The following is a 25788-nucleotide window of genomic DNA, read 5'->3' as shown; positions in this document are numbered from 1 at the left end:
ATAAAACAAATAACAATAAAAACAAGAAACCAATAGCTGTCACTTTGACTCAGGTTTATTGTGCAAGACTTATCAGGCAAGCATACAGGGTCATGGCAATAAAAAGTGGGTCTGCATGCTGCTAGTCAAAAAGCCAAAGCTTCCAAGTATTTACATTCAAGTTTTAGACACAAACATATGAAACTAATCACAAACAGCTGATCACACACAAAACAGAGTACCACTAATCCTCTGACACAGTGACACAAAACATCATGAAACTCATTGCACAGCTGAATTAAGTAGTAGGACTCTTTAACTTACAAAAATACTAGAAATCTGATTTTTTTTTTTTTTTTGAGAACATTTACACAGTCTGTTTTCAGGTGGCACAGACACTTGTAGCTGCTTCCCCCCCACAATAGACAGAAGATCAGCAGCAAGACTCTAAACATAAACACGAGTGCCCACGAAACAGCGATTACGCTTGGCGAAGGTATGTGAAATTTGACACACACAGATAAATGCATCAAGAGGAGGACGTCGGTTGCTTCGATACCCAAAGATCTAGGTTTAAATACTTTAAAACAACCTCAAAGACTTTATATTCTATTAAACATCCCTGCTACGACATCCCAAAGACCCGCTTTATATCCACTCATCAGTTTTGTTTGTATTCATCTGACATCACACCTGTCACCATTTCCCTGCTCACTCCAGTTGCATGTGAATAAAAAGCATACCTGCTATGTCACTTGAATTTAGGATAAAGCAATATAATCTAATAGTTTTAAATAGCTTTATACTGAATATATGGTAATGGCTATTCTAAAGGGAGTTATTGCTCTACAAAAATATGTGCATATAACACCTGTAATTTTGGCTTGTGTTATCTATATGCATGTAACACGAGTTTCCTCCCAGAAATACAGCTGTGACACCATCGTTCCACACTTGCAGAACAATTTTGGACTTCCTCTGAGAAACACTTTAAAACTAATTATTAAGATTCTCAACAAATTCAACATGAGCCCAGTTTAGACATAAAACATTAAAACCGGACAAGAGTGAACGGATCACAGGTCCGCCTGGATTCTTTGGAATTAGCTTCAAAATTTTCCACTTCAGGCTAATTTTTCTATATTTTAAGAAAGAGCACCACTCAGTTGAAATTTAAACACTTGCCTTGCCTGATGCATAATCTGCTCACTTGGTGCTCAACACATGGGATGAAATAGCAGAGTAAGAATTTGACTGTGTTTTAAAATCATTAGCTTGTATCCCTTTTACTTCAGTCATTGAGTGACATCTGTGATCCGTGGATGGACAAATCAGTCATAGCTGCCTTACTCATACCCGACTGGATGACCAATATACCGTGGCTGTGAGTGACCCCAGCATGGACGGCTTTAATATGAAGGTTAGGTGTAAGGAGTCGGTGACTGGTTTTAAATGTTTTTAAATACTTTGAAATTCCATAATATGTCCTGCAAAATATGCTCTCTTTAAACAAAAAGAAACATCCCACACTCCTATATTAATATAGATTGCTTTGCATGCTTGAGAAATGGTTCTTTATTCGCTGTGTACAAGCCTTTGGATCTTTTATAGAGTTTTAAGGCAAACATAAGTCAGTCAGATTTGGACGGCTAGACTTAAAGTGTGTTGACTTAGTGTGTGTTTCATGGAGCCAGAATCGGGGACAGTGTCATTGTCATGTAGCCCCATCGGTTCCTCCGCCACCGGTCTGTCCAGTATTTGCCGTTGATGCTGAGGACTCCTGGTCTGTTTCGCTGATGCAGATAACCGCATCACCGCTTACATTTATGAGACACTGAGCCTAAGAGAAGAACAAGTATGCAAAATTTAATCAATTGAACAGCCAGTACTGAGATAAACCGCCTGTTAGTAATGTGCAGTTTATATCACCTGATTTTTATTTGGATTTTCCATGAACACACATTCTTTCATGCTGTAAGACACAACTGCATTGCCGCCGAGGGCCGCTACATGGGCTCGAACCATCGCAAACACCTCTGCGATGAATGAGTGAAGGAAGCCGCTGACACCGCCTTCCTTCACAGAACAAAAACACACTTTACGTTTAAAACTGCGCAAAATGACCGCGGGACTTTGGATGTTGTACTGACGTCGTTCGTACCTCCCGTAATGATGTCGTCTCTCTGATAAAAAACATGTTGATAATGCCAAGGTATTTAATGATGCGTGTCCCGGAAAGGAAGGAGAGCGGCGTCATCTTCACCACCGTTACCGAGCTGCCTCCAAACGAGCGACTGGAGCGCAGCGAGCGGGAACGTCCCTCTTGAAGCGGACTGCAGCGCTCCAAAGATGAGACTGCAGGTTCAGGGAGAGTGCAGGCAGAAGCAAGTGGGAGACGTGAATAGAAAAATAAGAAAAGAGGAGGGGGGATATAAAGAAAAAGAAGAGATAAAACGGGAATGGAGATACCAGAAAAAAGTCAAAACTAGTGGAAAGATTAAAAGCAGACATGAGCCTTGAAGCAGAAAGAAATGTCATAGTGGAATGAGCATGCAGAAACTCAGCTGTTAGTGTTTGCACAGCAAGAGTAAAATGTGCACTTACATGTGCTTAGGCATGTGTGTGTGTGTGTGTGTTTGTTAGATTTACATGCAGCATTGAGAATGCACTAGACAATCACTTGGCGCGTGTGCGCTGCCATGCATATCATGCAGTCGATGCAAACAGACAATTACACATGTCTGCAGACAGACAGACAGACCTGGGCACAGCTGTTTACAAGTGTGAATAGAGTGCTTACAGCAAAGTACATGAGAGATTTTATTCTATATGTTGGCATTTGTGAGGAAGGCTTCAGACATGGAGACAGACAGAAACAGCTGTGAGGCTGAGGCTGGGCACATGTACACAAGCCAGAGTGTGAAAGATGCTCCAGTATCTTATTGCAAATTTACCTGATGTGGCTTACATCCATCAAACCAGGAACCTTCAGAGCCACACATTAGACTGTAGTTTACTTAACGTGCAGAGGTCTGAAAAGTCACACTAGCTCTTGCAGAAAAGCTTTGACCCCCGCCCCACCGTGATTATCAGTGTGTTCCCAAACAAATCAGACATGAAATCCTTTAGCATTCACACAGTGTCTCCTCAAATAACCTCCTATCTTCCAAGCCTAAGAAAAATCAGTGATGCAAAAGCAGGGGAGGGGAATAAAAGGAACCCTCTGGAGGTTCTCATGAAATTGCTGCAACCAACAAGCTATTTGAGAAAAATGCTGCACACAAAATGCAAAAACCTTTCTAATCTGACACACTGTTTTTTGGCAAGCTGCAAATTGTGGATCCCTCTGAGGGGCGGGGCGTCAACTTTCACACTCTAGCCAAAAAAAACAAAACAAAGCTGGTGCTTGATTTACAATGCTCCGCCCCCCAGCGGCATGCATGGAGGGGTGTGTGCGCGTATGTGTGACCGCTTGTGAACCGTGTTCTGTATTTGTGGGTATGATCACCAGAGTGTGCTAGAGACTGTGTCCTCCTACTTGTCTTAACTGATCCTCGTCTTATGGTGTGAGCTTTCAGCCTAAGCAGCTCTAGCCAGGTGCTGCATCTGTCTGCAAAGGAACCGTAATCAACGGAGGCAGCTGGAGAGAACACACGCACGCACGCACGCACACACACACACACGCACACACACGTGCATTCACAAACGCAACAGCAACAACAACAACAAGAAAAGAAAACGAAAAGACAAAACAGAACACAAAACAAACGAACAGAAAAGAACAAAACTGGATGAGGGTTGGGAGCGGTGCAGGATAACTCTGTCCGAGACTAAAGGATGAAAAGTCAAAACAGGGCAGTGTAGTAGTTTCGGTAGCGGGAGAAGGGGCGGGGGAAATAAAGGACAAGAGGGCAGCTTACCTCTGGGTGAGATGTTGGTACTTTCTCCGACACCTGTCACACACACACGCACACACACACACACATCATCACAGTCTAATTTTGTCCTTGTCGGAAGGCGAGAAAAGTTCAGCAACAACCAATTACTGCCACAAGGCGAACACAGCATGCGCTGTCTAGCTTTAACCGTCACTCCCATCCCATTATCCCATGGCTGTGTTAGCTTAATGCAAATGGGGGGTCACCAACACAAAGTCTCTTCTAGACAGCGTCACAGACTGTTATCTAAGTTCACGGCAAAACAAACTCTCACTTGTCTACTACAGTTCATTTACCTGCTGATCGTACTATAAGCAGCTGGTTTTGGCACAGCTTTGCAGCTGGGGTGAATAAAGAGACTGTATCTGATGTGTTAGTGGACGAGATGGGTGATACCTGTTTAGTGAAGCAGGGTAACGGATGAGGTAAGGGAGGTAAAAAAACAGTTAAAGATACCTGAGATTTTGGATGCTGTCTGAATGTTGGAAGAGGACGAGTCTGCACACAATTCCAGGGGAAACTGCAGCTGCTCTTCAGCCTCAAGGCTCCCTAAAAAGATACACACACAAGACACGCAGCACTAGCAGGGATGCTTCTTAAAAGCAATACACTGTTTAGAGCAGGGGTGTCAAACATAAGACCCCAGGGGCCAGAATCGGCCAAAGTGGGTTGTATGTGGCCTATCGTGTAAAATGAGTTTGACATCCTGGCTTAGATCCTAAAAGAATATTTGTTTTCCTACTTCACTAATAATCATGCAATAATTCTCAGCTTTGCTCAATATTGATATCAACTTACCTAAGCTGAGTTATTGCATTATTTGGAGTCAAGTAGTGGCTCACTTCATAGATACAGCTTGAATTTTATTTTTTACTTGACTGATGAGTACTGAGTATATTAAACTGGATGTGAAAGCTTTCCTTCATCTGAGCAGAGCTTTGGTAAAGCTGTAAAATGCACAGAGAGACTGACCTTTGTTGACGGGCTTCTCAGCTGTCTTCTCCTGAGTCTGTTCCTTGTCATAGGTCATGGCAACAGCTGTCACTGTGACCTGTGCAGGGAGACAAGAAGAGGAACAGCAGTAGATATAAAAATTTTCTCTCAATTACATTCACTGCTCTGGCAGCTTGACAAATGAGTGATGGCCTGAATTGTCTCACCTGTATGAGCTCTTCTTCTGGCACTGCTACGGTGAAGTTGAGATGACAAAGACAGCAGGGGATCATAGAGCGCAGCTTGAAGTAAAAACTCTGAAACAAACGTGATGAATTGTAGACTTGTAAAACCCAAATCTAAACACAACCACATCAAGTTGAACCAAAAAAAAAACAGTGCCAGTGTGAAACCTGCTCCGTGATGGTTTCTTACCTTCAGCAGGTTCTCACAGAGGTCAGTGAAGATCTTGTTTAAGCCTTGGTTAGTAAGATTGGCATTGCTCAACCTCAAAACCCTCACTGATGTAAACATCTGTCAAAATAAATGATGACACAATTTACACAGATCTAAATTAACGCTTAACTGTATTTATTTCTAAAATAATTATTCTGCAATAATGGCTAGTATTGCTACAACTACGTTCAGTACGTACCTGTACTCCTGAAGTCCAGTTAGAAATCCCAGGCATATTTTCAGTGTTGCAGCTGTAGAAACCTGAAGACATTGAAGCAGATGCAATGAAGCACAGAAATAATGGCACCTGCTAGAGCTTGGACTGAATTATTAACTTGTGTGCAGTGCATAACGATCCATTGTAACTGAACCAGAGTGAGTGTGCAGCATGTACCTGTGGGGGGAGGTGCATCGATCAGGAGGGAGTGGATATCCTCCACGGCATCGGTGTCATCAATCTATAGGAGTGATCAAACATTGTCATCATTTAAACTGGCATTTACAACTGGCGTGTATTGATTTGATTTGTACAGATACACACCTCCAGGACGAAGGCATCCTTTTTGCCATGGGACAGATCCAGTTCTGATAGTTCGTCTGAGCTTTCCGAGTGGGAGCGAAAAAGTCTGGATCGATGCCTTGGCTCAGGGATTGGAGAGCCCACCCCTTCCTCTGCAAGCTCCTGCAAGCAAACAGATGCAGCATCCGAGCAGACGGGACGTCAGAGAGATAACCAGAACACCACAGAAGATCACATCTGTATCTAACATCTGTACTGTAACTAGTAGAATGACTGTGTTAGTAACAATCCACATGCTCTCACTCACCCAGTCAACTTTACTGACACACACTCATGGTTGGTGTTAATTTGGGAAAACGCACACTCGCACACACACAAATATATATGCAGGGGAGAGTGTGATTGGTCAGGGGAGATGGACATAATCAAAGTACGTTAACAACTTATAAAATGACTTTGCAGTGAGTCATCTGAAGAGGTGACTCTGGTGTGGGTTATGTATTATCCCCACACACAAAAAAGTCCCCAGTTAAGAGCTGCAATAAAGTTAAAGGTGGTGTAGTACTGTGATTAATAGTGTGAAACACTTGTCATGCTTTGCTGCGTCTCACAGCTAAAGGTTGGCATGCTCAGTACCATGTTTATGCCGCAGAACACCTCAGGGTCCAGGGCAAATAATTTCTTTAACGATCAGAGAGAGACAAGAGGGGTAAGTTTATCACGATTCACAAAGAACAGAATATACAGCCCAGGCATATATGGACAGTTAGAAGTTGTTCAGCTTCAGCACAGAGGATTTAAATAAGATGACATGTACTACATTAAAGTGTCAAGTCTTAGATTTCACTTGAGAAGGTGTACATCAGTATGGAAAGGACTGCTTCTAATGCACGGCAGACAAAATTTAGGGACTCTTTCTTTAATCTGACCTTCAGCAAGTTGAATAGGTCTCAAACAGATTTGGCTCAAGTGATTAACACAGCGATTCAAGGACAGCTCACTTCTTCACCCTGAAAGGCTCTTTGGTTGCTTCGGCTATGTGCCTGACGACCATTTTTAATGCATCTAGAGAATTCACCTACAGTGCACACCTGCACACTCATCCTCATGCTTTTTTCAGCAGTGAATTAATTAACAACTAGCAATATGACAGTAGCAAACACAGCCATATGGGCTGAAACAATAACAGAGAGGGGGCTTTAAGTCAAAAGATAATATATATATATATAAATACACAAACAAGTACAGTTATGTACTTGTGAAGCATTTCTGGCTTGCTTTTCAGCAAGTTTTTTTTCCCTTCACCATGCCAACGATTTCCTGATTTTCTGGAAAACAAATACCAACATGGAGCTCTTTGTCTTTCATGTTCAGTTCCTCTCTTCTCATTTAATGACACATAACTTCTACTTGTAACTGAAGGTTAAGTCTTGACAGTCAGCTCTGAGCCATGACACACAGCCACCCAAGAAACAGTTTCCAGTTTCCAGGTGTCCGGGTACTTTGAATCTTTGTAAATCTTGACCCTTTAATGTTGTATCCAATCAACAAAGCTTGGAGAACAAAATAAAAAGGTAACTGTCCACATAACTATAGTCTGGACTGTATAGTATGTCTCATAACACTGTAAAATAACACCAAAATAATGGAAAATACTAGTATTGTCCATACAATGTAAAAGCCTGATGACAATGCACTAGTCTTTAATATTCTTGGTCATAGACCGTAGATATTTTTTCTTTCAAAGTAGAAAAAAAATGTGAAAAGTGTTCCCACTTGTTGCAGTATAAAATGACCACAGATAGCGATGCTATAGCATACTCATCAGGGTAAGTTTTTACCATGTCTGAACATCATAAATTTAAACTTTTTTAGTTCTTTTGTGCTAAAAGGTTTTATACGGACTACAGAAGGCTACACAAATCATAATTTCCCAACATGACACCTCAGCTACTGCAGTTTGGAAACAAACCTACGTTACCACAAACCTGCCCTGAAAGGTGAGACTTTTCAGGCTTGATCACAAAGATCAGCTTCCATAAGTTCACTGTATCAGCAAGTGTTGACTGTCTCACCGGAGGATTAATTTGATAGAGCTCTTTGTTCACAGCTATGGTGTCATTAATCCTTTTCTGAATGGATGATATATGCTCGCTGCTCAAGTCTCCTGGAGTCTTCCCTGCTATCTGGATACCCCCTGGAGCAGGCAGAGCTGTCAGGTACACACCTGTAGCAGACTGAACACACACACGTTTACTTCGATTAAGATCCACCACACATAAAAGTGACATAATCACTTGTTAGCATGAAAGGTTAACCTACAGCCAGACCCAGGAGCATGTTCTCGCCAACACTGATCTGTATGTGCAGGCCAAACAGCGCGTTCATGCTCCGCAGTTTCAGCTTATTCATCAGCTGAGTGTGTAGCTCATATTCCATGAAAGGCAGCAGGTTAGAGATGGCCGTTGCATTCGCTTCTCCCTGGGCTTTCTTCTTTAGACGACACAGCCTGACAGACAAGAGGCACTGGCATTGAAGGTGCATTGATCCACTCATAGAAAACCTGCTTGATTGAACCCAATTGAGGTCTAAAATTGACCTTGATTGGTCAAAATTGCTCACTTTGATCACTTCCTTTGATGTCAAAATGCATCTTCTGAGGTGTATTGTTTAGCCCACATGCTACCACTGAAGAATATTGGATATTATAAATTATGTTATCTGAAATATCTACTGTAAAAGTTATAATTTATAGCTAGATTATAGAGTGAAATGCTAGTAATATACTTTACTTTTATAGATTTGATTTGTGTGTGTGTGTGTGTGTGTGTGTGTATTTTTCCCTAAGTAATATTTTTTAAAAGCCTTTTAACTCCTTTTCTGCTAATATCAAGAAGGGTTTGTGGGTTTGTGAGGTGTTATACCTGGCCTGGATAAGGCAGCCCTTTCCTGCAACAGCTGCTTCTGATGGCAGGTCAATTGTTGTGAAGAGCACATCAGGAACCTTACCAAAATAAAGGCAGTAGTTATTGATATTTTTAAAGAGCAGAAACCTTTTATTTAACCTAAAAAGAAATTAACTGTATTTGATACCTTTTGTCGTCTACAGTGGTAACAATAGGTGAGCTGTGCAGGAAAGGGCATGTTGAGCTCATCGTACGGGATGTGACAGAAGCCACAGTTTGGTGGCGATGGCTCCTCAAACCTGGAGAACAACAAAAACCAAAAAGGTGCGTTGGCATAAACATGTGATGACTGACATTCAGACTGTCCGAGACTTTGAGCTGAACAATAAGAAAAAAAGAAACCAACCTGTGGTCGGTGCAGCCGATGTCCAGGCAGCCTTCACGCATGTACCGAGGATTCAAGATGGCTGCTGTGCCAGATGCGGACAGAATACACACCTCCTCGCTGTTTTGAGCCAATGGGAGAAATGAAAAGAGAAAAACAAGAAGGCGCAATGAGAGCAGGACACAAAGAGAGAAATCACAAGGATCCAAGTGTTTTGTACCAAACTTGGGATTAAAGTGCATCACTTTTCTGTGTGTTTACGCAGTACATACCAGATGCTTGTGCTCTCACTGTACCCTACAACCGCATGGCAACCGAGAGCTCTGGCATGAGATTTGATCTCCTGGCGAATCTCCTCCCACCAGGCATCGCGAGTCTCGGGCTCATCTGCGAAACACACAATTCTAAATCAAACAGCCTTCACAAGGCATTTCTAACTCAATTATTTATCAAACACCTCACTGAACACTAAAATATAGGTTAAAAATGCAGTACCCTCACAAATCCAAACAACACTAACAGGAAATCTGTGCATAATCCGGTGCCTAATCTGACTGCTTTGACTTACCAGAAAATCAACAAACAGCCAACATTACAGTTTGTATTTTCTGATGTTTTATGGGTTAAACAGTGTATCAAAGCAGGCCAAAACCAACTGTGATTTTGTAAAACAAACTGACACTGAAAATGGTTTTTGAGAATTTCAGAAAGATGATGATGATGATGATGATGATGATGATGATGATGATGATGATGATGATGATGAAGGCAGAGTCAATGGTCAGACAAGATTAATTCATTAGTGGACATCATATAAATGTTCATGTCTCCCTTCTCTTTGTCTCCTTTCAGCCAGCTGCACTAACAGAAAGGACACAGCCACCAGCCATTATGTGAGTTCATGGCTGTGCTAGTATAGATAGAAAATCTTGTATAAGAGAAGACTCTACGCCTGATTTTAAACGTGCTTTCCTATCCTGGTGACAAAGCTAGTAATTTTAAAGCGATCGAGCCTTCATCATACTTATGCTAAACCATGGGTGTGTTTCAATATTCTCATGAGGCTTTGCTCCAAACATCTTTTTCTTTAAAGCCAAATCATTGCAAATTGAGAGCTTAATCTGACTCATATGGTTGTTTTAGGCTGTTGAACAAAGAGGACATGACCAAAAAAAAGCTACATTAGAGTATTGAGCTTCACCCCATGATTCCCTGGGAGGGCTACATGCTGACAGAGCCTCCCAAATACAGAGAGAAACTCAAATGGTAGGTGAGACAAGGGAGAGGAATGAATGAGGGGATGAGAAGAATGGGCTGTGAAACTGAAGAGATGAAGAACAATGACTGATGGTCAGGCATTAGGCCCACGAGGTGGGTTTCTTTAAACCAGAAGCAGTTATGTCAAACAGGCACAGGCTCACCAACGTGCACACTCATGACCATGTGCACAGTCATGGGCAGAGAAGGGCCATATTCATTCACTAGAGTCCATCGAATCTACTCCATTATTTACGTCAGCTCACCTCTTTCCCTCCATCCCCACCGTAATGTCCCAGATCCAGTTAATTTTCCTCAACTGCGCCCCCCAACGACTTCTTTCCATGCATCCATTCATCACTTTTCTCTCTCTTTCGCTTTCTTTCTCTCAGTATGAATACGGCCCAGTGAGTTAAGGATGCACATGCCTCAGTGGCTCTTTGTGACAGAGTAAACCTCCTAAACCTCCTCTGGTCTAGACAGGTTTGACCACAATGTTCATTCGGGAAGCGTTAGAAACAGCGCTGGGACAACGTTAGTGAAGAGCAGGAGCTCTTCTGTGCAGCAGGATGAGCTGGGTGTGGGGTAGCCAGGCCAGGCTGGATGGGGTGGGGACACAGGGCATGCTCAACTCAACTCAGCACACACACACGCACACACACAGATTAGAGAGAGGAAGATGGCAGCTCACTGAAGTCAGAAGTTTTCAGCAATATGAGGCTATGCTGAATTCTACTTAAGCTTTCTATGGGGGCGTTATATTTTAACATTAAGCATGGGTTTAATTTCACTGAGCTGCCATCATTCCTGTGGGTGAGAGCATTAAAAGGGGGGAAATACCTGCAGTGACACTATTCCAGTCTAGCAGTTTGTATGAGCGCGTGTTACCCAAGGCTGGGCCAGAACACACCGTTAGTACAGAAAAGAGAGAAAAAGAAAAGAAGAGACAGTCTAACAAACCGACACAGCACAACGGAAGCACTCCACAATCACTATGCAAAGACAGACACCACTTCACAGTCACTATTGCGACGCCAAACTAAGTTAAGCCCTAGTAAAACAATCTGACAGAGAAGAAAAAGACTGATGAGGAAGAGAGGAGAACTGAGATGAGTAAAAGCATCAGGCTATATTTACTTATTTTGTTTTTAACATAAGGAGAAGAGAAGCTCTACAACACAAAAAGGAGCATGCAGCGACTGTAAGTACATGTAGGCGCACTGTGGAGTTTTCATGTGAACAAAAATAAATGCGTCTCATCATAATGCACCGGGCATGTTCTTACTGTAAATGCCCCCCCCACCGATTTTAAATCATCAGTCAACAGGTTCAAACGGTGCCAGTCTGGAGCAGGCCGACCAACCTGAGTGAGTGATAGAAGTCATCTGGGTTGCCAACATTTAGCTGCAGTGATTCAACAACGTCGGCCTTAGATGCAGTTATACAACATTACACGAAGTGATTTTACATGCATTAGCTAATGTATTTTGCTAATAACAAGCAGTTTAAGCCCGAGTTAAGCAGAGCATAACTGTTAAGTTATTGTTGTTATTGTCGAAGTTAAAACAAGGTAAAAAAGTAACGCACTTGTAAAAATATCGCTCCCCGGTGCTATTTTTGAAGACAAACTCCACAGGGTACCTTTGATGTTTTTCTGTAGTAGAAAGGCAACAGTGAACAGGGCTCTTTTCAGACTGCTTTCCAAGTTAATCCTGGAGTTTCGATCAGGGTCATTGAGTCTAATTTAGACAAGACTACTGGTTTAATCACAGCACCTTTTTTTACAGTCTTATTTTAGTTCCCCTGTCCACTTCTGACAAGAGCCCTGCTTATCCTAACCCAGCCCACATTCATCAACACTCCCCTTTGATTAGATTCTCATACATCCTTCATTCGTGTTGGTAGGCTATTAGTAAACTGAGCTAAAAGGTAAAACTACTAAGTCTATAAACTGGACTCAGGTATTCCAACACTGTTAACAGGCAGGCGATCACCTGACGAGCAAATGTCTGTAAATCTCATTTGAAGGTGTATTTATTATGCCCCTCTTAACACAAGAACAGATTCAACACAGTGAGTTCAATAAAGACAGAAAAAGGCTGGCAGAGCTTAAGCAAGACACCACAGTACCTCGATATGTTGCCACCTACAGCCAACCACACACACAATAGAAGTAGCAGGCAAAACACTGGAGCCATGCGCCACTACTGCAATTCAGCCCCAGGGGGCAGCACTGCACAACAACAACACAGCAACCACAGCACAGGCACACACACAGAGCCACCACATGATCAGCACAGACTATTAATTACATAAAGCCAGTGAGTCAAAGGACAAGGTGAAAGTTGCCACTATCCATAAAAATGTTTGACACATGTGATGATAGCCCATCCTAAAGTTTAGAACAAACTACTGCAGACACAACCTATCGGCGTGACCAGGAACAGCTTTCACCTGCTACCTACAGGACTTGTAGATAAACTTAAGTCTGACCGTCAACTTTTTGTTTTTTTTTCCTTTGCAAACAAATTGGGAGCAGGACCATACACTGGAAAAATTTGGCAACACAAGAGGATAATGGGTAGCACTGACTAACAGCCATTTGCAACGAGATCAAACACACACAACACTGTAGGGTCAATGGAAAAAGCTCACTCTTATCTTTTCACGGGGCGATGTACGAGCTACGTTAGGAACTTGTGTGCTTTTGTGTGTTGAACTCACCGGGGTTGTGTATCCGATCCAGTAATTTGACAGATCGAGCGCTGACCACTCCACCAACATGAAGCAGAAAACCAGGCGGGAACGATGTCAAGGTGAAGAAGGGGAACTCCTACACATTTAATTTAAAAAAAAAGAAAAAAAGAAAAAGCACACACACTGGTCACTTACAGAAAGGGCCTTTCCAGTATTTTTGTGTCTCATGTTTACTTATACATTGGTGAATATTAAGTTCTCAACTCAAGACTGAGTTCAAATATTTACTTTTTGCTGACAAGGCTAATTTGTTCTGCGTTAGGTAGGTGGTTAAAACACCACTATAAGATACAACACCTAGAGTAGTGGGCAAAAGTCTTGAGTCACCCTACATCTCTTTATATTTTACCAAGAAAATGGGAATTCTACTAACATAAATGAAATACAGTACATAAGGCAAAAACAGTTTTTACAATTCTAACTAGCCTGAAAGGTCAATATTTGGAAGGACCCCTTTTAATCTTCACTAAAGTGTGAAGTCTTTCAGCCAAGCGTCCTTCTCAGTAGTCTTCAGGAAAAGTTCTCCAGGCTTCTTACAGCTTTTTTTTTTATCCATGTATGTTTTTAACTCTTTTTGTATTTAGAATCACTGTTGTGCTGAAAAATGAAGCCACAGCCAGGCCCCTGTCAGGTCTTTGCTGGATTTTATTTCTTATTTTTAATATATGAATTTCAATTACTGTTCATCTGTTGCAGAGGTTTTTTTTAGGTCTACTACTTCTTTTCTCTTCCACTTGTCCATTTCTCTCAATTTTTTGTAAGTAAGCTCTGCACAACATGCTGAGAAATCCCGAGTTCTCAGCTAATAGCTCTTTGAGAATCACCTTGTTGGTGCAAAAATACATCTGTCTAATCATATTACATTTGCAGTTTTTCATAGAGTCAGCTAAATAAAAGAGAACAAAGTGTTTTTTCTCATGGTCTGCTAGTAAAAAAGTCCCTAAAGATACAACTTAAAAATGTTTCTTTGCCAAGTTGACTGTAATGTGCAGACATATGTGAGTTAAATTCCTCTTTATGCTTGCATGATTAAGACATCAGTTTTCAGTGGCTTGACAAAAACAATAAGAAGAACTGTCACGCACAAGGACTGGACTGAAAATGAATGAAAAAGCAGCGAACATGTAAATCAAAAAACCTAGAAAGACTTTCAGAACACTGGAGAACTACTGCTCAAAACCACCTACTTCCTGCTTGGAGGCAATGTAGTTTAAAAAAAAAAACAGAAAGAAAAACAAGGGCTAGCTCAAGACCTTTGCACACTACAGTACTATACTAATAAGATCTTTATATTGCATAACAAAAAAATTAATTAGCAAATACTTTGAATAGAGATCATCCTATATTTTTAAAGGCTTCAACCCCAGAAACCTCACAATATCAATTCTATGCAAAAACAGAGAAATTGGGAAATCCTAAAGACAGAAATTAAAGCAGAACCAGGTATCAAACTTCACATTTTTTCCTCTCCCAACACATACTGAAGCAGGTGATTATTGATCAAAACTGTTTTAAAGTCTAAAACATGATGCATGTAGACTTAAGTTAGAGCAGTCATAGGATAAGTGGAAACATGCACCAAGGACAGAGTGTGATGAGCCCCCCATGCAGGTTTTGTCCACTGAGATTCCCCACTACAGCCTACCCGTGTAGGAATAAAACTCAAAAGCATTTCAAATACAGCTGGAAATGATTGAGAAAAACAGGCCTAGGTATTTAGTGTCACTGATGTAGTGATTCAATCCTTTTGAGTCTACCGTATACACATGCATTCATTAGGTCTGGAGCTGAAAGTGAAGGACAAAGACAGACAAAGTAGTTTGCGGCTGTGAATCATTACTCTGATTTACATGCTTTTCTCTGCCCACTAAGAACACAGCTGGTCTTCTGTCTCTAGCCAAATAATGTAATGCAAATCCATGCATTCACTCACATGAGGAGCAGGAAACTTAGCCTGCTGGTATTCATTCTTAGTTGAAGAGACAACACTCTTACAGAAAAGCAGAGGGACGTAGTGATTCCCAACCATGCAGGACCAGTATGTGATGGATGGCTTCAGTGATCAGAAATCAGGTGGGAATGCCACAAATTTCAATCATATCCACTACTCCACAAAAGGAAGATGTCTTCCAATTTGTCTGACAGCTCCTCCCACTCTGAGCCAGGTCACAAGAATGAGCTGATGAGATGAGTATGCTCATTCCTGTTTTTGATACGGGAAACCAAAAATCAAACTCAGGAAATTTTTCTAGAAGGAGGGAGGCACTTGAGATGAATATCCAGACGAAACACGAACAGTCTCAAACACACCCCTTCGAACAAGAAGGGAGCACAACTCCTAACCTCCGGCACTCTGCCTCACATGTTTGTCAATCTTTTAGGGTTTGGAGGGTGCAGAGCAATTAAAAAAAAAAAAGAGCTAGGTTAGGAGTTGACTCAGGCTAGGTGGTGGCCATCCGCTTGGTTAGGGTTTTAAGGGAAAGGTGGAGAGTGAGAAGGTGTCACACTGATGGGACATACCCTGGCGTTTAACAATAACCCAGAGGAAGACGCTCCCTGAGTAGCATAAGTGGTCGAGACACAAAAAATGGAACATTACTTGGTCTTACACAGACCGATCCCCATTAAACACCTCTCCAATGTCTGTTATGAATCTGGCTACGTTCACACTGCAGGTCTTAATGCTCAATTCCGATTTTTTGATCAAATCCGATTTTTTTGTCTGCTTGTTCACACTACACATAAAATGCGACATCAAACGCGCTCTAGTGTGAACGCTCAAAGCGGCCCGCATGCACAAAAGAAGATGTCACACACAACTCGCTCTGTTTAGACCCAGAGCAAACAATATTGTTTGACTGATGGCCCTTAATATAAAGACTTCGGACTTTATGTTTCCAAATTTTTGCTTTAAGTTATTTTGTTATTTACATAATAATGTAGATGATCCTTTTTGCTGTTTTAGAGGAGCGGTGCTTCAAAGGATAGTTGCAGATTTCTGTCAGAATCTGCAGAAAATACAGTAAAAATAAAATGTCCACATTTCTCCAACGTGGTCTTCCCAACAGTTTCACCGGATGGCAAGAAATAGTTCGCGATGTCCTATCGGGCGCTTCTCGGGCGCTGATAATTGGCGTCTGTCTTGTGTCAGTGACGTAAAAGACGGATTTAATGCGACTTGAGCGTTCACACAGCAGTCGCTTTCTAAAACATCGGATACGTATCGGATTCAGGACCACATACGAAAGTGACCCAGATCGGATTTGAAAATATCGGATTTGTGCCGTTCACACTGTCATACCAAGATCGGATACGGGTCGCAGAGGGGCAAAAAAATCGAATTTGATGCGCTTTCACCTGCAGTGTGAACGTAGCCTCTGTCACAAAGAATGCACCTGTGTTAAAACTCACCATTTGCACAGAGATCTGAGGCTGATATGCAACACCAACACAAATGTCAAACCCTAAACTCTCCAAAATATATGGCTCGCCAGCTGTGACATTGCATTTCAGTCTCAAGTGTCTGCACCAGTAGTGAGCTAGTAATTAAATGTATGCAAGTGTGGACGATGAGTGACACCAGTGTCACCGTACCCGCTGCTCAAGAGCTGTCTGCGTCTGTTGTCTGAGGAGGGTCCTCAGAGGTCCCGCCTCCTTCCCGGCGCTGCCTCCACTGCCCATTCCTGATCACAGAGGAGAGCCTGGCTTCAGTTTTGTCATTTTAAACACAAAAGTCAGCCGAATACAAAGCCAAACAAACTGTCAGGTGATTATTACATTGCAGCATTCATGTTAAAACAAATCAAGAGAAAGTTGAACTTGGACAAAAAAAACCTAATGATCTTCAGCCTCATGAACCTCAGACTAACTTATTCTGATCATTTAGTGCACTAACAAACACATCAAACCACATGCTGGGAGTTAAAGTATCCAGAATAGGACTCTCACAGTAGTGTTGTGGACTGTGAGCAGTTAGTGTTTCTGACAAAACCAGTCAAGACAATTTGGGTGTGAACAGTCCTGCTGTTGACCCATTAAATGAGTGAGATGCCAACACTTCACTGTTATAAGGTTCTGGCACTCGGTGACACACAGCAGGCCTACTATACCGGAGGCTGCCAGCAGCAGGTCCTCAGTGAAGGACACGCTCTTTCTCAGCAAGGCAGAGTCTGACTGGATGGAGGAGAGTGGGGCTGAGGTGGTTGCCCTGGGGTTAGAGCCACGACCACAGCCCACTGAGCCAGAACCAGGAAGGGACAGAGTGTCTGTGGAAAGGATGGGGGAGCTGGGGCAGAGGAAGATCCCAGGTCTGCATCTCACTGAATGGGGCTCCTCTATCCAACAGCAGAGAAACAGATGGAGGGTGCATAAAGAAAACAGATATATTGAGAATGGATAGGCAGAGAGCAATGAAGAGAGTAGGTAGAAGCACAACAACTGAGAAGATGGAGAAGAGCACGATGAGGAGGAAAGTGGACACAAGCATAGAGAAATGAACTATGCAAAGTAGGTAGCTAGTATTAAGTAAGTTGGGCATTGTACTGATACTGACCTTGGTGAGCGGATCAGCTGTCAATACATTACATGGCTGGTCCACATTTTAATTAAATTAGCATGCTAACTACAGACTGATGACTTTCAGTGTTGCAGAACCCAAAAAATACTTTCGATTCAAATAATTTAATGACAGTTATCAAATGTGCACTGCATGTACTGGTTGTAAGGAGAGAAAAAAAGGAAAAATGCTGAAGAATGATGGGAAGCAAAAGCCATTTTCACACATGAACTGCAGACAATCAATGCTTCTGATCATGAGCCATTTCTCTTGCTCTCCATATTTTTATCTTCCAATCATTATGGTACAAGTTGAGCTTGGTTTCAATCTGTCCAAAGATTTTTCTAGAACTGTGAAGGCTCTTCTAGATGTTTCCTGGCTGATCTGGCCTTCCTGTCACGACCTGCGAAAACCTCAGTTTAGGCATCTCGTTGATTGTTCCAACTTTACCAAAAGTGCTCTTCACTCGGTTAGATGTGAAGCTGTTTTTCCTAAACATGGAAATAATTCTGTTATAGTGGACTTTACCTGTCTTCTGTGGTTTTTCAAGCCTTTCGATGTTGCTGAACTGGCTAGTTCATTTCTTCTTTTTAAGAATACACCAGAATGTTGTTCCTTAAAGCTGATGCTCTCTGTTTTCTTTTGGTCTTTCAGCCAAATGATGAGCACTTTAACTTGTATTTATACATCTCTTGATCTCATATTCAGGTCAGCTACTAAATGCAAGCTCTAAACTTGGAATCAGCCCTAGATTTTTTATCTGCTTGTAAATTATCATGGAATAACAAAAGAACATTCCTCTGAAATTGGATGTAATGGACTATGTAAACAATTGGCTGTAATTCCTAACAAGTTAATGCAATAACTTTGTCAAATGCCTTGAATTAAAGCTTAAAAGTCTACAACTCAGTCAAATCTTATTGAAAGTGTTAAATCCTAAAGACTTAGCTATACAGTGCACCCAAAAGGTATTCACAGCTGTAACAGTTTGCCATGTTACAGCCTTATTCCAAAAATTGATTAAATTCATTTTTCTCTGCAAAACTTTCAGTATGATGCCACAAGCTTGGCACACCTATTTTTGGGAAGTTTCTATCATTATTCTTTGCAGAACCTCTCAAGCTCCATCAGAATGGACGGGGAGCGTTGGTGCATAGCCATTTTCTGATCTCTCCAGAGATTCAATCAGGTTCAAGTCTGGGATCTAGCTCCCTGTTATTCCTAAAGCCACTCCTTTGTTATCTTGACTGCGTGATTAGGGTCACTGTCCTATTGGAAGATGAACTTTCACCCCAGTCTGAGGTCCAGAGTGCTCTGGAGCAGCTTATCATCAAGAATGTTTCTGTACATTGCAGCTTTCATCTTTCTCTCGACCATGACTCATCTCCTGCTCCTGAAAAATATCCCATCATACAGCTTGATAATGCTGCCTCCATGCTTCACTGTAGGGATGGTATTATCCAGGCGTCGAGCGATACCTGATTTGCTGGTTAACTTTTGGCTCTCACGTGCCTTCCGTCTGGCCACTGCCATACAGACCTGATTGGTGGACTGCTGCAGAAATGGTTGTCCTTCCGAAAGGTTCTCCTCTCTCCACAGAGCAACACTGGAGCTCTGTCAGAGTCACCATCAGGTTCATGGTCACCTCCCTGACTAAGATCCTTCCATCCCAATCACTTAGACTGGCCAGGCGGCCAGCTCTAGGAAGGGTCCTGGTGGCTCCCAACTTCATCCATTTATGGATGATGGAGGCCAGTGTGCTCACCAGGAACTTCAATGCTGTAGTAATTTTTCTATACCAATCACCTCTGACTCAATACAGTCCTGGTTTTGGAGGTCAACAGACAATTCCTTGGACTTCATGACTTGCTTTGTGCTCTGACATGCACCGTCAACTATGGAACCTCAGACGGGACCAGGTGTGTGCCTTTCCAAATCACATGGAATCAACTGAAACATCTGACAGATGATCAGTGGAAATGTCATCTACATGCTATATTTTTGTTTTTTATTTTTAATAAATTTCCAAGAATTTCAAGCAAACTTTCTTTACTTTGTGATCATGGGGTAGAACTTTGAGGTGAAAAATGAACTGAAACCATTTTGTAACATTACAAAATGTGGAATAAGTTAAGAGCAGTGAATACTTTCCGTATTCACTGTACTTAGATTGTTTCAGTCACTTAAACCAAACAAACAAAATGCACTGGACATTTGTCTTTGAACGTGCAGCCTACCTTGGGGCAAGTCCTGCAATCTACATGTGAAAATGGCTTAAGAGGAAAAGAAAGGAGGCACAGAAGAGGAAACATGAGCAAGAAAGATAATGAAGTGGAAAGAAAGGAGGAATGTGGATTAGGGGAAAATGTAGGTCCAATCCTGAGGGCTCGGGAGGGCAGCTGTGGTGAAAAGTTCCTCAGTTTTTGTGGCATTTATTAGTGGCCTGCGTTAAAATGTGCTTAAGTTGTCCTTAGGGCAGAGTTCTACCAAAATTATCTCTTCCTCAATGATTAACCATGATGACTACTAATGGAGAAGTGACCTTCAATCAACAACAGCCCCCATGAGACACAGTGCTTCTAAAGCTACAACAACAAGGGGACGGAACAAATACAGAGATCTGGTGTGCCTTCAGGCTATGAAGCACATGTTTCCTATTACAAATATTAAAAATGGGTTTTTTTGTTTTGTTTTGTTTTTCAAAGTGTGAAACAAGAAGACACACCAGGCCACCGAGGACAGGTGGGAGACGAGGCAAGGCTTAATAAATATTTATAATAAAACTTACAACAGAAAATAATGTTAAAATATTCTTAAAAAAATGAACTGAATAAACAGAATTTGAAAAACAAAACCACACAGCAGCACCAATATGAAGTGTAGGAGAAGGGAGGGATGAGAATGGGAAAGAGGGACGGGGCCAAGTATTCTTACCCGTCTTGGGCGTCAAACTGAGGTCTGTGTCTGATGATGAGGACTGGCGGCTGCATGGCTTGGAGGGAGAGAAGGGGGGAGGAGAGGAGGAGGTGGGAAGGGCTCTGAAAGGGGTTGGCGGGCCGGAGGACGAGGGCAGATCCTCAACAAATACCGGCCTGCCAGGAGAACATGACACACACACACACGTCAGTCACCACTGCACCCCTCTGAGCGTTTGTATGTGTGCGCATATGTGGGTGAGAGTGAACCGAGGTTGTTAAGTGGGAGGGTGACTTTTTAATGTGACACTTGTTTGCTTTGGGTGAGGTGTGTTGTCAGGTGCTACGCATGGCTGGAAAACAAAAAAAACAAAAGCAAGCGTGAAAAGCAAAAAGTAAGGACGAAGAACAGCACACGCACACATACATAAATGAAACTAAAGAAAGCAATATGGCAAAACAGACAAAAAAAGATCAGATTAACAGAGGATGACGAGCTGAAGCATGTGTCCCAGTAGAGTGAAGCAAAGGTCAGGTGACTGTAGGGTGATTACAGGCCCTTCCTCAGAAATGCTGATGCAACTGCAAACCCGACTGCCCACCCCGCAGTAATTAGAAAATGAGAAGTGGAGGGATTCCAGACTAAAATCATTTTTAAGGACATAACGGTCTGTCTACCTTCTTTGCCTTGATGCCTCTATCTTATAGCTTTATTGCTACACTGCATTTCTGATTTCCTGCCTTTCTCCTGCACCTATTTCCTTTCCTGCCTCTGCGTACCAGTGAAGATGAGTGTGGGAACAGAGACTGAGAAGTTCTGGGACAGTCTCTGGGAGCTGCAGACCGAATGCACTGGGCTGTTGTGGGTGGAGCGGCATCCGTGGGCAAGGGGAGACCTGGGCCAATCAGCAGAAAGAATGAGAGTGAGAGAGAGAGAGAAAGACAAAGAAAAAGAGAGAGAGGAAGACGAAGGGCCGATATGGACACGAGCGGTGAGAAACGTCCAAATCCAAATGTTGGCAGAAAGGAAGAAAGAGATGCACACAAGAACCAACACAACACAACATTGCAGTAGAGTGAAAAAGGGAGACAAAAAAGGAAAAGAACAGCAAAAAGAGGTTGTTGGGGTTTTTTTTTTTGTTAAACTCCCACTTTTTGCACTGTTATTCAATTTAAAGTCATGTGAAAGAAGCACGAAAACAACACGCAGCTCTCAGTTTGAAATCTCAGTCTCGCACATATACAGAGCAGGGATGTAAACACGAGGGGAAAAAAGGTAACGAAAGCCCTACAGCATTACAGATAACTATCCAAAAATAAGCTAGCCTGGAAAGAATTTCTTTTCATTTTAATACATGGAGTAACTGTGGATATCAATTTTAAGCAAACTGATTAAGATAGGTCATTTATTTTATAGTAGTGTAAAATATCCAACCGCTACATCTTGAACTGTTGGTCAAAAAAAAAGCAATCTGATGACCTTGTTTTCCACTTTGGCACCATTTTGTTCTCATTATGTCTTTTTAAGTAAGTAAAGGAGGCCTAAGCAAAGATAGATAGACAATTAAATAAAAAAGTGACTGTATTTTTTTGTAGTAACTGAAAGTGCATTTATTGAAGGGAAGGAATTGAGACTGTAAATGACTGGCAACTGCCAGCGCTACCCCTCAACCTCCTAGTGGACACACCTATGGTATGAATTTAAAAATCTGTTATTATAACCTTATCAAGTTATTGAATTCACAAGACTTGACCTCTGACCTTGAGGTCGAACCCAAAATTACTAAATGGATTTAATTTAGTGGAATTTCTCTTTATACTCACTACTGCTGAACAGTGTCAGTAAATTAAACAACAATAAATACCCGAAAGAGATTAAACGACAAGAATCCTGAATCACAGCAGCTTTAGCTCATTGAATAACCAGTTTAAAAAAAAAATCAAGAATGTGTGTAATCACAGATAGCTGTTTAGATTCTGATAACATAGAAGAAATAGGGGTTTTTTACAACACTTTCTTAATCGCAAGAAAAACCAAAATGCAGGTAAGTCTTAAAGGAAAGATGAAGAAAGACAATCACAACAGAAAGAAGAAAATGAACTCGGTACAATAATTACGCTCGCTCTCTTTCCTTCGATTTATCACTTTGTCCTATTTTTAGTGGACATTCATGACTGTTCTCCTCACCGACAAGTTTTCCGATTAAATTCACACGTTTCATCTCACCACCAGCAGATGTTTACATCCCCATTACACAAAATCTCACACGCCGACACACAGATGTACAGTTTGAAGAGAATAAGAGGCACACAAGCACACCAAGTGTCGTTAAGCTTACAGGAACTGGATGTAAACCACAAAACAAATCACTTATGATGGGAAAAGCAGAAAAAAGTGAGTAACCACATAGTTAGAGGCACAGCAGAACATGTGTACTAGATACTCACTAAAAAGATGCAGCACTAGAACATGCAGAGGCAGAGCAGAAAGCCATGCAAGAGGAGTCTAAAAGAGCAGACACAGACAAGGGAGGAGGAGGGGGTTGAGGATGGCTGTGTGTGTACTGTACATGTGTGTGTCTCAGGTTATGTCGTGTGCTGTTAGTTTTATGATGCACTACACGATACAATGGACACACCAAGTGCAAAGGGGAATCAAGAGATACTGAGACACACACAGGAGTGTGCACATAAACTTTTATACAGTACACGCTTTAACCCACACGCTCTCCCTCTCGTGCACGCACAATCGTCTTTCCCAAAACTCACAAACTTGCACATAAAAGAGGTAGTAGTGTGCATGCTCGTGTTGTTGGTTCATACTCACTCCTTTCCATCTTTAGAGGGGGAATTGCAGGCATTGGAAGCAGGAGCTGTGTTTGGGTGCATGTGTGTGTTGGTGTTAGGGGCACTTCCAGAGCTGAGTTTGTCCAGCGTGCAGGCGGTACCTATGGCCCGGACCACCAGGCCTGACTCTCCTTCCAGGTCGAAACACTGCAAGTAGCCCACTACTGCATTCCCACCCATCTCCAGCACTTTAAGCCCTATTTTTCTCTGTAGTTCTCCTGGACGGGGGGGGTAACACACAGCCATGTTAACAAAACAGGGAAAATTGGGGCACTTATTCCTCCACACCTGAATTTCCTTACCAGACATGAGAGAGATGAGCCTCTGTCGCGCTTCATTGGAGGCCCTGGGAGTTCTGATACGGTCAATCCACTGGTACTCTGGATCTTCATTTACCACGAGTTCCTCAACAAAGCCGTGCACCAAAGTTGCCCTGTAGCACTGTGGAATACATGTGGCTGCCATACAGAAACAGAGGGGAAAGAGCTTAGATTTCACGAGAAAGGTTTGTTATAGCTGATATTCCATCTTTATTGCACATTTTAAGTGGTATTTCCTTGTTTACAGATGTGCTGATGGCACTGACACAGCTTATAATTTGCTGATCAAGGAATAACCCCCTTTTTTGTTGCCAAGATCATTATGATACAAAAAACTTGATTACAATGCCATCTAATTAAATGCCCTCTCTCACATAAATCTGAAAATTGTGTCTTATGATGCATTTAGAACCAAAAATCCACCCAAACTTACTGCAGAAAAACTTGACCCCGCATGAAGATTGTCTGAAACGGTTCAAATCGTTGAAGAGCTCCACTTTAACAATGACGTTTATTTCCCCTCGAATTCCTGATGACAAACAATAGAAATATAGATAAGGCCATGAAGAAAACTAAATAGAATTTGTGATTATTGTGGATGGATTAGCTGATTCTTATACCATGGATGGTATCATAGATGGGAAACCAGCCAGAGATGACAGAAGCAGCCTCACTGTAAAGCAGCGGATCAATGTCAATGTAAACTTTCCCTATGGCATCATTAGCACTGTAAGTGTCGTGGTCCAATACTGTGATCTGCAACGGCTCATCCTGCAAGTCCTCATCATCGACCTACAGACAGCAAGGCATGAAGAGGAACAAGAGGCAAAAGCGAGGAGGAGAGTTTAGAAATCTACAGAATCTGAATGCAATTTAATGTAGTAATAACATCGGTCCCTCATGTTCAAAGAGAGGTATTTTACCTCAAATTTGAACCACTCCGAGTTCCATTGTGGATTGAGGGATTTGGGACAGACATCCGTTTTGAAGGTTGTGTTTCCAAACTTGACCTGGAATGTAATCAGACACATTTTTTAAATGCCTAATTGCTTTTCTTGGCTCATTTTGGGCCTTTAGAGGGGAAGTGACTATCACCATTAGGACAAACAGTTCATGTACAGCTACACTGCTATAAACAAATTAAGTACATAAATTCTTCTCTTACCTCTACGAAAGCATCAGTAAGGTCACTGGCTCTGTCCATCACAGGCAAGTGGCGCCCTGCCACAATTTTGGCCTTCAGTTTCCCAGGCATGATTCAATTTTACGCTGATCTGTCAACATATATAATTAAATCTATTAACATTGCCCTTAACAACAGGAAACATCGAGGCGTCGGTAAACGTGTTGCCGATAACGTGCAGAGCCCCTTCCTCTGTTTACAAGCTCACTAGCTAATTAGCTAAAAGCTAAACTAGAATTTGTATTTCTTGTTTTTCAAAAAAGATGATCTACTCGGTTTGAGGTTATCTACTGGATTGCCGTTTATCTAAACAAAAAACAAACTATCAGTGTGCTAGATTAAGTTAGCAACACGAGGCTAACACGAAAAGCCACTTAGGTTAACTGCATTGCAGTCAGAATCTCTTTAGCTCTAGTTACCTGATCGGCCATGTTTTTACAGTCACACGGCAAAGCCTCCACCTATGCAGCTACAAGATAAGCATGTTGTCTTCAGTGCAGACTGTAACATCCTTACCAGTGCTAGAAGATTAACATATAGCTGGCCAAGCAGCAGCAGTCTCGTTTTACTCGGACATTATTGTTGACAGTCCACCGTTCGTCTGACCTCCGTGTCTCTCCCATAACACGAGACGTGAGTTCCCAGTACACCACGCAGGAAAGTGTCGCTCAACTTAGAAATCATCCAGCCGCAGATATTGCGGCATTACAGATACTGGCGATGCTCTACAAATGGCATTACTGTTCACTTACTATTTATTACACACGTCCCGCGTAAATACAACGGCTAGCTTGACAGCATGAAGCCCATGATGAATGAATTCTCACTTGGGGTTGT

General features: G+C 42.0%; 1 protein-coding gene across 22 annotated transcripts; it reads right to left on the bottom strand.

Moving 5' to 3' along the window:
• Positions 1-39: 39 nt before the first annotated feature.
• Positions 40-25788, bottom strand: c2cd5 (C2 calcium dependent domain containing 5). 22 transcript variants are annotated; one of them, XM_063479744.1, is made up of 32 exons: positions 25468-25788; positions 24934-25042; positions 24692-24778; positions 24389-24560; positions 24202-24297; positions 23751-23906; positions 23429-23666; positions 21382-21497; positions 17241-17465; positions 16726-16814; positions 15652-15687; positions 13099-13207; positions 11215-11268; positions 9390-9504; positions 9139-9237; positions 8920-9031; positions 8751-8830; positions 8149-8335; positions 7902-8063; positions 5848-5988; positions 5701-5764; positions 5506-5567; positions 5286-5384; positions 5078-5167; positions 4890-4968; positions 4374-4466; positions 4214-4282; positions 3900-3932; positions 3488-3619; positions 2141-2334; positions 1909-2055; positions 40-1819 (listed from the first exon to the last, which is right to left on the bottom strand). In XM_063479744.1, the coding sequence occupies exons 2-32, from the start codon at positions 25021-25023 to the stop codon at positions 1694-1696; spliced, it is 3552 nt and encodes a 1183-aa protein (XP_063335814.1). In that variant the 5' UTR covers positions 25024-25042; positions 25468-25788; the 3' UTR covers positions 40-1693. The 22 variants fall into 22 exon arrangements, with proteins under 22 accessions (XP_063335814.1, XP_063335807.1, XP_063335810.1 ...); XM_063479737.1 differs by lacking the exon at positions 21382-21497 and adding an exon at positions 20621-20778; XM_063479740.1 differs by lacking the exon at positions 21382-21497 and adding an exon at positions 20621-20778 and having other exon boundaries at positions 3518-3619.

Source organism: Pelmatolapia mariae, linkage group LG7, assembly GCF_036321145.2.
Source record: "Pelmatolapia mariae isolate MD_Pm_ZW linkage group LG7, Pm_UMD_F_2, whole genome shotgun sequence".
NCBI classification, from domain to species: domain Eukaryota; kingdom Metazoa; phylum Chordata; class Actinopteri; order Cichliformes; family Cichlidae; genus Pelmatolapia; species Pelmatolapia mariae.
The sequence above is the reverse complement of the archived record's forward strand: the minus strand, read 5'-3'. Positions and strand labels throughout refer to the sequence as shown.

Excerpts from the sequence above, each read along its gene's own strand:
- c2cd5 (XM_063479737.1), bottom strand. The coding sequence starts at position 25,023 with ATGCCTGGGAAACTGAAGGCCAAAATTGTGGCAGGGCGCCACTTGCCT. Across the intron at positions 24,298-24,388 it reads CATCTATGATACCATCCATG|GAATTCGAGGGGAAATAAAC; the intron begins GTATAAGAATCA and ends GTTTGTCATCAG. Across the intron at positions 23,667-23,750 it reads GCTCATCTCTCTCATGTCTG|GAGAACTACAGAGAAAAATA; the intron begins GTAAGGAAATTC and ends CCCCCCGTCCAG.